The 12,976-nt window shown below is 37.5% G+C and overlaps 1 protein-coding gene across 1 annotated transcript; it reads left to right on the plus strand.

The window, feature by feature from the left end:
- The first annotated feature begins 251 nt into the window (after positions 1-251).
- LOC107568816 (histone deacetylase 9-B-like) lies at positions 252-12,916 on the plus strand. Its single transcript, XM_016254808.1, has 6 exons — positions 252-378; positions 607-716; positions 6,138-6,260; positions 8,108-8,258; positions 9,519-9,736; positions 12,482-12,916. Exons 3-6 carry the CDS (start codon positions 6,180-6,182, stop codon positions 12,815-12,817), a joined length of 786 nt encoding a protein of 261 aa, XP_016110294.1. The 5' UTR covers positions 252-378; positions 607-716; positions 6,138-6,179; the 3' UTR covers positions 12,818-12,916.
- The last annotated feature ends 60 nt before the right edge of the window (positions 12,917-12,976 follow it).

Consider the following 12,976-nt stretch of genomic DNA (forward strand, 5'->3'; position numbering starts at 1 on the left):
TTTTTTGCAGTGTGTAATGACGATTTATACAGTATAAACAGCAAATGAGATGTACACAAAATTACTGAAATGAAGTGATGCTGAATTGAAATTTTACTATTGTAAAAATTTATAAATAAATTGTTTATTATACACCGAGAACAGTATAAATAGATGTTAAAACTAAATGATAATCTCAAAATAGCCAAATATCAGATAATTAATCAAAATAATGACTAACCTAATCAGTTTTGTCTCTCCTCTCAGCGTCTGAGCCCAATCTGAAGGTGCGGTCCAGACTCAAGCAGAAGGTTTCTGAGAGACGAAGCGGACCGATACGCCGCAGAGACGGCAGCATCCTCGTTACGCCGCCGAAAAAACGAACTCTCGAGCTAACAGGTGAGCAAACGACCATCTACCTGAAACACAGATAAACAGCCCTTATTTCAGAAAACACAGATCTGCAGCAAACTACTGTATGTGAAGAGATAAAATCTTAGCTAATCAAATCATATTTGATGTTTGAGACACAGACCAATGAGCTTTAACTGTGGGTGGAGTTCACAGTCAGTATTAGAGCTGACCGCTGTAGTCTCTTTAAGCACTTCCTGTTCTCCTCCCCTGTAGATTCTTCAGCCAATGAGAGCCCTGCAGGTTCTGGACCGAGCTCACCCATTGGCTTGTGCAACAATGAGAACGGCGGCGCGTCATACCGGTCCAGCACCACTCAAATCGAGGTACCAAATACGCTCATCTCTCTTCTACGTTTAAACAATTTAAGGGGTTATATACAGTATATGCATTTTATTTTTTTATAATGTTTTTTTTATTAAAAACTAATTGTCATTTAAAATCTTTACCAATATTTACCACTATCCTTCAAACAACTAGGTTTTACCCATTTGTCAGCAAGAAATTCTAATAATTTAAAATAGAATAAAATGTAGTATGATCACTGATTTATATACAGTATTTTAATAAGTAAAGGTCAGAATAAGTACATTGTTTTGTTTTTACATGAGCAATATCACACCAGTAGCAGTGCGACATGGCTGTATATATCGGCACGGCTGTGATTCGGCCGTATGCACGAGGCCGCAGGTAATCACAGCGTGCTGATATACAGCCATAACGCACTGCTACTTGTGTGATATTGCGTTTATACAATAGTTTGATGCCACGAGAGTGTAAATACATAAGAAATAACAATTAAGTGTCTTTAAAAACTTTCTTTTGTGCAGAACTACTTCCTTCCACCACGGATTTAAATCTCAGTTTGACAGTTTAACAGCTGAGCTCAAGATCGTTACTAATTCGTGAACGTTACTTTAGAACTTTAGTAACGAAGGAACGTTGAGTTGCGTCATTAAAAGTTTATTGTATTATGTAGAGTCGAGTACTATGAGAGAGAGACTGACTGAGCGAGTGTGATTACCTGCATCTGATACAGCATTCATTTTTCAGCTCAATCTCATATTCAGAATAAAACATTAGTTTGAATGTCCGCTGAGGAAAGCGATATCTTTGTCGTACTGTCCTTTCATCTGTTAAGGGTGATTTCCGATGACAGTGCTGCTCACTGCAGTTTTATCTGCATCTTACAAGCTGTTGTTGAAAGTAAGCACTTCCTTGTTCACCACCCTGTTTCAGTCTCTTTCAATAGAAAAGTCTTTACTGCGGACTCACTCAGAAAAACAGTCACCTGTCGCCATCTAATGGCAGAACAATGTAACTAAAATCACCATCACGAACACACGCACACGCAATTTAGTTTCCAATACTAAATACTACTATTAAATGCTATTATTTATATACAATATTTTTTTATAATAATTTTTAATAAACAACAGCAACAACAGCCATCATTAAAGTTGCTAGACAATTCAGTCAAAAGTACAAAGGCTGCGCTCTGATATACAGCATTGAAGTTTCATAAAATATAACGTTAAGAGATTTTGCCCTCAGCCAAAACGATTTGCTCTGGAACAAATAATAGATTAATGAGTCCAAAGACTGCCCTTGAGATTTACCCAAAACGAATTATATCTCATGTTTAACCACTATAGAGACATCAGAGCCAGCGGCTCTCGCAGGGTTCATGAGCGCTGAACGCCGCTGACGCCCTGGAGCTCACATCTTGAAAACATCGAAGCAAATTTTCAAATATACGTTATCTTTATTAACAAACCGCATATTAGTCTAAACAAGCACATTCTCACCTAAAATAAACTTAAATCTACATTCTGTGACACAAAAACAGTATTTTTATTAAATTATAGTGGATTTGGGCGTCCGCCATGATTCTCACTGTGAAAAATACCGCAAGCGGAGCGATACAAACGGTGAAACGGTTGGAGTTCTGTTATCACTAGAATATCGCACTCCTGGAAAAGGCTCTCAGCCAATCAAATTCAAGGACCAGAAAGATGGCTGATTGATGATGGAACATTATTTCACCCATATTTTGACATTTCTCGCAGGGTTCATGAGCGCTGAACGCCGCTGACGCCCTGGAGCTCACATCTTGAAAACATCGAAGCAAATTTTCAAATATACGTTATCTTTATTAACAAACCGCATATTAGTCTAAACAAGCACATTCTCACCTAAAAATAAACTTAAATCTACATTCCGTGACACAAAAACAGTATTTTTATTAAATTATAGTGGATTTGGGCGTCCGCCATGATTCTCACTGTGAGAAATACCGCAAGCGGAGCGATACAAACGGTGAAACGGTTGGAGTTCTGTTATCACTAGAATATCGCACTCCTGGAAAAGGCTCTCAGCCAATCAAATTCAAGGACCAGAAAGATGGCTGATTGATGATGGAACATTATTTCACCCATATTTTGACATTTTATTTTCACAAAAGTTAGTTGAAACATTAAAGCAGACACTTTTCTTGCATTTAATAGGCTTTCTATGTGTATACATTTTTTTCTTTTGTAAACTTAATTATATATATATATATAATGCTCATATATACACAAAAATTAAATGAGCGATTTTTGCCATTGTACAAAACTTCTATATAGCTTATTTTATGACTAACCATTTCACATGAGAAATGACTAACTTGTGGGCTACAAGTATTAATAAAAATGTCTGAATGTCATGACATTGGATTACAAAATCTTAAAGCAAGTGACAATTCAGCAAACAAGTATTGCATAAGCATTTCTCAGAACTCACTTGTTTTTCTGAGCCATTTTTGCAGTGGCTTTTAATGAACTGTTTTTTGTGAAATATTTTGCTTGTAAAGTGGGTTTGTGCTATTCTTCAAAATAAATGTCCTCTTTTAACAAACTCTCTTTAAGCAGACAGGTTAGTAGCCTTCAGCACATAAAGGCAGCTGTGGAACAGAGTTTCATACACTTGTGTGCAGTTTTGAACCTTTGATTGCATTCTTGAGAACTGAAGCATACAGCTCACAAAACTGGAACTAAATAAAATGGTCATGGTCCCACGTCTCATTACTCTTATCAGACTATGGGGTGAAGGAGTCGGGACCCCAATGATCCATTGTTTGGAGCTGAGAGTACACAGACCCCGTCCCAGGGCGCTCGTACCATCAGCCTGACAAACAAACACTGCATTTAAAATCACATTAGAACATCATTGCAGCATGTGGAAGAGTTAGATGGAGTTTGAAGTGTGTGTGTGTGTGTGTGTGTGTGTGTGTGCGCGTGTGTGTGTGTGTGTGCGTGCGTGTGTACGGCGGTGCTGTGCTGAACTAACTGTGACAGCTCTTTTCCGCTGTGGTTTTGGCTGTGCTGGTGGTTGTGGAAGGGGGTGAGGGGCTCTGGGATGGTGAGGTTTGTTTCTCCTGTGAAGTTCTGCCCAAGCATTTCCTCACGGGCCATGGGCCAGAACTCACCTCTCCTCTCCTCCTGTTGGCACACGGCCGACTGAGTTCATCCTTACAGCCCTACAGCCAGTCGTGTGTGTGAGCGTGAAACTTCCCTGCTTCATGAGCTTCAAAACTATGACCTAAAGATGACCTCATGTCATTAACACTCACACCATTAACTGATACTGACTGACATGGTGCATCATAACTACCTAAAACTCTCTAGAAACCACCTAAAATCTACATTCAGAACACTCTAGCACTCTAGCACTCTAGCAACCATTCAGAACTGAACTGCAACACAATAGAAAACCACTGACAACACCGTAGCAGCCACATAGAACACTGTAAGAGCTACCTGGCAACACCCTAGCAACCACTAAAGAACATTCAGAACACTCTAGCAAACACCCAGAACTACACAGCAACGCACAAAAACCATTCACAACATCCTAGCAGCCAATAGAACACTATAACAACCACCTGGCAACACTCTAGCAACCACGTAGAACACTATAATAGCTACCTGGCAAAACCCTAGCAACCATTCAGAACACCCTATAAACACCCAGAACTACATAGCAACACACAAAACATTCACAACATCCTAGTAACCAATAGAGCACTATAACAACCACCTGGCAACACCCTAGAAACCACATAGAACACTATAACAACCACGTAGAACACTATAATAGCTACCTGGCAACACTCTAGCAACCACTCAGAACACCCTATAAACATCCAGAACTACATAGCAACACACATAAAACATTCACAACATCCTAGCAACCAATAGAACACTATAACAACCACCTGGCAACACCCTAGAAACCACATAGAACACTATAACAACCACGTAGAACACTATAATAGCTACCTGGCAACACTCTAGCAACCACTCAGAACACCCTATAAACATCCAGAACTACATAGCAACACACATAAAACATTCACAACATCCTAGCAACCAATAGAACACTATAACAACCACCTAGCAACACCCTAGCAACCACGTAGAACACTATAACAACCACCTGGCAACACCCTAGCAACCACTGGCAAACATTCATTACACCCTAGCAACCACCCAGCAACACACAAAATCCAATCACAATGCCAAAGTAGCCACATAAAACACTATAACAACCACCTGGCAACACCCTAGCAACCACGTAGAACACTATAACAGCTACCTGGCAACACCCTAGCAACCACTAGAGAACATTCAGAACACCCTAGTAAACACCCAGAACTACATAGCAACACACATAAAACATTCACAACATCCTAGCAACCAATAGAACACTATAACAACCACCTAGCAACACCCTAGCAACCACGTAGAACACTATAACAACCACCTGGCAACACCCTAGCAACCACTGGCAAACATTCATTACACCCTAGCAACCACCCAGCAACACACAAAATCCAATCACAATGCCAAAGTAGCCACATAAAACACTATAACAACCACCTGGCAACACCCTAGCAACCACAAGAGAACATTCAGAACACCCTAGCAACCACCCAGAACCAGACATACACAGCATTACATTATAAACCATTCATAGCATCACCACACAGAACACCATAGTAACCATCAGGCAACATCCTAGCAACCACTCAAGAATATTTAGAACACCCTAGCAACCACCCAGAACTACATAGCAACACATGAAAACCGTTAAGAACACTCTAGAACCATACAGAACACTATTACATCCACCTGGCAACACCCTAGCAAATACTGGAGAACATTCAGAACACCCTAGCACACTAAAAATCATTTACAACACCCACATAAAACACCCTAGCAACCACCTACCAACCACTAGAGAACACCCTAGCAACTAGACTAACTTCATAGCAACACACTAAAACATTTATAATATGCTAGCAACCACCTAGGACACCCTTGCAACTGCATAGCAATACTGTAGAAAACATAAAGCGTTAGAGGGCTAAAGTGAAAATCCCATTGGTCCAAAATCCCATTCCTTAAAGTTATATACTTTAATAAAACGTAGAATGCATTCTGGCTGTGATTTTGTCACATCATGCCTGGTTAAAGGGCACACACACATACACAGATTGACTGCTGCAGTGAGGAAGTTCATATGTCATTATCTAATTCTGTCCCTCCGAATGCTTATGCGAGGTTACGTCATTGATATGGGAGATCTACTGGTTCTCCTTCTTCAGATGTTCTCGATCTCATGCTGTACTGTTGTTGCTGTGCTTGTGTTCTGCTGCATTATGTAAGAGCTTATGTAATGCTTTCTGTCTGTCTCTCCTCCAGCGTTGTCTGTCTCAGAGGGGCGTACTACAGACGGAGGGGTCCATGTCCCTGTTGAATCTCTACACCTCCCCCTCTCTGCCAAACCTCACGCTGGCTCTGCACCCTGCTCACGCACACATCTGCGTAGGTTCCTGTCCATCACAGACACCTCAAACTCTACAAAGACACAAAGACCTAGAAATGCATGTTTTATATAATGTGGTTCTGAACTAAATTATGGCCGGCACACACCAAGGCAATGTCAAAGAACAAGCAGCGACGAAAGCCAACTGTTTTGTCGCCTTGCAACGGACCTTTCGGCCACCTGAGAAAAAACATTTCTTTATACTAGACCTGTACAACTCGCATACAAAAAGTGTGTACCTTTTAACTTTAATGTGCTATTAATATTTGATTTGACCCTTGATGTAACTAAATTATGCACATTTTAGGTTACCCGAGAAAACATTTTTACAGTGCTGTTACCTATTATTTTCTATTAAAAATAATAAAAAAACTGTCACACACAATATAATATAATGTAATATAACATAATATAATATAAGCAACCACCCTAGCAACCACTAGAGAACATTCATCACACCCTGGCAACCACTGGAGAGCATTCACAACACCCTAGCAACCACTAGAGGAAATTCACAACACCCTAGCAACCACTAGAGAACATTCATCACAACCTAGCAACCACTAGAGAACATTCACAACACCCTAGCAACCACTAGAGAACATTCATCACACCCTAGCAACCACTAGAGAACATTCACAACACCCTAGCAACCACTAGAGAACATTCACAACACCCTAGCAACCACTAGAGAACATTCACAACACCCTAGCAACCACTAGAGAACATTCACAACATCCTAGCAACCACTAGAGAACATTCACAACACCCTAGCAACCACTAGATAATATTCCAACACCCTAGCAACCACTAGAGAACATTCATCACACCCTAGCAAACATCCAGAGCTGCACAGCAAAACAGTAAAAACATTCAATGCGCTCAGAGTTGACCAGATACAAAAGTCTGCAATGAAAAGTCAAAGACCTCACTTGAGCTCAAACATTTCTCATCAAATACTGTAACCTGTTGCCTTCCACATGCATTTTATAGCTCTATACTCTTACTGTATGACAACTTTCAGCTTGTTCAAGAGGAGAAAAATCTGGAGACAAGGTCTCATGCGCTTTGAAAGAGCAACCTCTGAGAAATATGAGGCCTAAAGACAAAAGCAGCATCGCCGGCTCTCGTTCTGCTGCGCAACAGATATGAATAGATCCTGCAGAAAAAGCAAGGTATTTTTAGGAGACAGTCAGACATGGAGTCGCATCTATTTGTGGTGAAAGCACAAAATACTGTATGAGGAATGTGCCACGCGCGTTAGGAGACAGAGATGAGACGATCCTCTTTATAGAGCGCAGAGATGAGCCGTGTTTTTACAGAGATGAGGGTTTGAGCTGCTGTTTGCGGAGGGTTTAGGAGCACATCTCATTTTCTGCTTTCACTGAGTGCTTGTGTGGATTAATGGGGCCCGTGACCTCTGACCCGTGGGATCTTTAGCCCTTAGGTAAACAGGCCCTCGGTTTAGGGTTTCAGGGTGTGAGTTTAGCATCTCGTTCATCACAGGCTTTTTAAAAGTTTAAGAAATGGTGTCGGGAAAGCGCGTTAACATGCCAGCAAATCAAAACATGGATCACTTTTACCAAATACTTTCAACACTTCCAAATTTTAAAATAGCTGAATGACTCACTAGGGAGCTCTAAATGTGGATTGATAATTATGTGCACTTTATGGACGACGCCGGGGCACAAACGCTGACTGGATGCGTTTTAAAACAGCACAGTTATTAATATTTCATATGCTGGTGTTATGTAAGTCTCTCTCATGCTTGAGTGAAAATTTGTCTAAATGCAAAAATAGGAAAACGTTGAATATTAATAGTGTTTGTGCAATCTGTCTGTTTCAGACGGGAACGGCGCTGAAGGATCGGAGCACAGAAGGTCTCGCGGCCGCCGCAACTCCCGTCTCGATGGAGGCTAAAGTGAGCAACGGGCAGCAGGCGCTCCTGCAACACCTCCTGCTGAAGGAGCAGAGACAGCAGAGGATGATGTCCCCTGGTGAGCAGAGCGCACAGGAAGTACATGCTCTTAAAGTGACAGCGCAACAGTATTATAGTTAACTAAAACTAAAATAAAAAAAACAATTACTTGAAATAAAATAAACATTAAATGTAATAAAATATAAAAAATCTTAAACTTTTTTTAAATTCAGTTAGTCGCCAAGGCAACATTTCTCATTTTTGTTTAGTTTAATTTTAAGTACTAAAATAATTAAAACATGATAAATTTGAGGTGGATTTGTAGTGCCAAAAAATTGCGTTTTAACTGCATTCAATGAAAATAAATAAATATATATAATACAAAGTAAAACAACAATGGTGCAAAATGGAGTGGACTAGAAACAATAAAATAAAATTTAAAAAAATAATAAAATTTAAATAAAATTAAATAAACAGTGCAAGGTAAACTAAGAATTTAACAAACTCAATAAATACATATATACTAAATAAATACAACTAAATAATAAATAAATAAACTAAATAAATGACTGAAGTAACATTAACAGCAGTAACAGCAGCATTAAAATATAGTAAAAAATAAACAAAGTAAACCATAAACAATTTAATTAAATTAAAAAATTTCACAAATTGAAAAATTGCTATATGTTATTGATATATCATTATTATATATTATTTATATATTATAAAAAATAATATATTAGTGATAGTAAAATAATACTGCAGCAGACCTTCTCATCTTCCCAAATCAATTAAGTATAATTAACAATGAATAAATGAACTCTCTATATTTTCATTTTCTATTTCATAACCTATTCTTTATCTAAAATTCGGTTTAGTGTGCTGTATGATTTTATGTAGATTCTTAACTGCGTTTAATAAAGAAAGAAAAAAAAAACAATAATTAATACAAAGTGCATCTAATGTGCATATTACAGTGGTGCAAAATGGAGTGAATTGCTAACTATAAAAAGTTAAATAAAATAAATAAAATATAAAAACAGTGCAAACTAGGAATTTAAAAACTTTATAAATAAATACCATAAGTACCATTACCATAATAGTAGCATTAAAATACAATAAAGTAATAATTTTTTTAAAATTAATATAATATAATATTTTTTTGTGATTTTAACAGATTTAATATTTACACTTGCATTCAAACATTAAATATTTTATTTATGTGTTGTATTTTTAATTTAATGTTTTTTTTATTATTATTATTAATTTCTTTTATTTTTGACCCGTCCTGTGTGAAAGTCAGATGTGTGATTGATATGTTTCTCTCTCTCTCTCTCAGTCACAGCTAGTGTTCCTGTGCTGTCCTCGTCTCCTCTGGTGATGAAGGAGCGTCCGTCTGTGAGTTCTCGCAGCAGGTTACCGCGGCACCGACCCCTGAACCGGACGCAGTCGGCGCCGCTGCCTCAGAGCACACTGGCTCAGCTCGTGCTGCAGCAACAGCACCACAACTTCATGGAGAAACACAAACAGCTTCAGCAGCACGTCCACATCAGCCAGGTATCTCACCTCACTCGTCAGCACACAGCTCCACCAAGAAAATCTAAAGATTGGGTCTTTATTTGATGTAAAACTTGAATTAAATTAAACTGGTGAAACTTTGAAAGAAGAATGAAGAAATAAAGAAAGGAAGGAAGGGCTGAATCTCATGCAACTTGACAAAAATGTCCAGGAAATGAAAATATTTTGGCTTAAAGAAAATAAATCCTTAAGATTTTCTTTTTTACATTATGACAATCATTTTTGCAATTCTTAATTACAATTTTTAAAAGTTTAAAACAACTTGAAAAACAAAACGTTCAGACTCATTATAAGACATTATAATAGTTGGAAGGGAATTACGGTAATATTTGATTTTGTTTTATTGTGGACGATTGGAAAGTGAGTCAATCCCCACAGGATGTTTTACTGGGTGGGACTTTTAACACGTTTAACATTTAGACTTGCATTCAAACATTCAGGATTTTTATTTTAAACAAAGTTTGGGCCTTTAAAAGTACTAAAACATCACAAATTCCGAGGATACACTTCATTTTCTAAAAGCAGTAAGCACTGACTGCTTTCCATTCAGGATCATTTAATGGACAGTGCATCAATGAAACAAAAAAGGACTGTCATGATTAATCACCTTGTGATAGATTTACAGTACGTATCTGAAATACACCAAAAAAAGAGCGTTTAAGAGAGTTTGCTTAACAGCGATACAGCGACACAAACACAATCTGGGTTGCGTGAGAGCAACTTCAACAGACTGTGTCTGAAAATGAGAGTTAGAAATTCCTTTTAACATCATGATCCCTGAACGTGTTTGTATAATTCCCACACTGCACGCAGAGAGCGATGACATGATGATCGATGGATTGATGATACATAAATGTGCCTTTCAGAACTGCAGCGTTTCAGAGTGTGGACGTTGTGTGTGTGTATAAGTGTGTGTGTGACTAGTGTATCCTGCAGTGTGGTCCTCATAAGAGTTTTAAAGGGCTCTTTTCTCTTAAATGACGGTGTAAACTGATCTGACTGATGCCTTGTTGAGACAGGAAGTGAGTTAATACAAGGAGAGGAAGTGAGTAAATCCCAGCAGGACGTTTTACTGCGGCTGCTTTTAACTGCTCTTTTACACTCGCATTCAAACAAGCTAAATTGTCTTTTATTTTCTATATATTTAATTTCATATTTGAATTTTTTATTTGAGTTTTTATTTGAATAGTTACAATTTAATTTTGGAAAATGCTACAGTTTTCATTACTAAATCTGACTAAACTGGGCAGTTTTTTTTTTCATTCAATGCCCCATACACCTCGTTTTTTCCTTCTAATAACACTTTGCTTTCTTCCTCCGTTCAGTATTACTTTCTCTCTCTCGCTCGCTCTCTCTTTCATTTCCTGAAGGTCTAGTAGAGGATTTTGCAGGCAGACGCTGGCAGCACTTTAACACACACATGCATCAGTGTATATCATTTATCCACTTTTTATATCACCTAGACCTTTCACAGCTGCTGTTTTTTTGGGCTTTTGGTATTATTTTACACTTTTACAGGAGGACTGAGGCCAGAGCGGGTGGCGTGTTCGGGAGAGAGACAGATTTAATGAGCCACTTTAACAAGAAGATACCAAAAAGAATGAAAGATCATGTTAATGTGTCACTTATAATTAATTATGACACATAACTGAACTCAATGCAGTTAATGCTGGGAAAAAAATAGAGTGCAATAGTGAAAATCAAAAAGTACTTTTCCAAAACATTTTCTCCATATGAATCAAACAAATAAGTTAGAAAATCTAAAAATAAATTAATGAATAAATGAGTGCAAAGTAAATTGAACAAATTTTGTAAATAAATAACAGATGTAGCATTACAGTAATAGTAACCAAACTTGTCAAAAATATGTTCAGGTCATATTTAAATAAATAAATTATATATAAATAAATACATTTAATTTGTAATATTAAATAAATTAATTAATTAATGGATATTTCAATATCCAAATTGAAATAATTAATAATTATTAATATTTAAAACAATTCCATAAATACAATTCTGTATTTATACAAAAAATGATAATAAAAAAATATAAATGATAATAAATAATATTCACTGTGATACTGGAAAGTTGGAAGGCAATTACTCACTGTAATATAGTAAAAAATTACTAAATTAGCTTTTTATTTAAGCATAAATCAAAGGCAGATATTTTGAAAAAAATTAAATAAAAATAGGTGCAAAGTAAATTTAACAAACTTTATGCATAAATGACAGAAGTAAGCATTACAGTAATAGCATTAAAATAATTTATAATAAATATTATTAATTATTATGATTACAAATTATTAATATATGATTATAGCTATTATATATGTACACATTGCTATTATTATTATTATAAATTTCGAAAGATCATGTTAATGTGCCACTTCTAATTAAATATATTACACATAACTGAACTTAATGCCGTTAAAGCTGGAATAACAATACAGCGCAATTGTGACGCCAAAATAACTTTCCAAAGTTATCATTACTTTCCAAATCATTTTCTTCATATGAACCAAACAAAAAAACTATTGGGTTTTAAAAAGTCAGAAAATCAAAAAAAACAAAACAAAACAAAAAAAAACTACTGTGTATTTATTGCAATGAGCTATCATCCCATGAAGCTTTGCGAGTAATGGAATCGAATCAGCCATGATGATATAAACTATAAAACGCCTTACTTCTCTCTCTTTCTCTCTCGTGTTTGTTCTGTAGGTTCTGTCTCAGTCCATCGAGCAGCTGAGGAACCCCAGAACCCATCTGGAGGAGGAGGAGGAGGAGGAGGAGGAGGAGGAAGAGGGAGCAACTGCGGAGATCACGCCGCCCCCTGCTGGAGTCATACGCACACACAGCGACCCCGAGGCCGCCCACACCAGAGTCATCCGGCTGAAAACCGAGCTTGAGGATGGGCAGAGAGAGGAAGAGAGACGGGACGTGAGAGAGGAGGACATGGGGAGAGATACAGGTGAAGAACAGGACGAGATTTCAGCACAGATGAAGAGAAGCCACGCCAAACACTGTCTGGAAAATATGACGGAAACTGATGTTTGAAAAAGAGAAAGAAATGAGCAAAGGAAGGACTGAATCTCATGAAACTTAAAAAAATGCCCAAGTCACACACTCACACACACACACACACATACACACACACACACACACACACACACACACACACACACACACACACACACACACACATATATATATACA

The sequence above is a fragment of the Sinocyclocheilus grahami genome, unplaced genomic scaffold (genome assembly GCF_001515645.1).
Source record: "Sinocyclocheilus grahami isolate Dianchi unplaced genomic scaffold, SAMN03320097.WGS_v1.1 scaffold1282.1, whole genome shotgun sequence".
In the NCBI taxonomy this organism is placed as follows: Eukaryota; Metazoa; Chordata; class Actinopteri; order Cypriniformes; family Cyprinidae; genus Sinocyclocheilus; species Sinocyclocheilus grahami.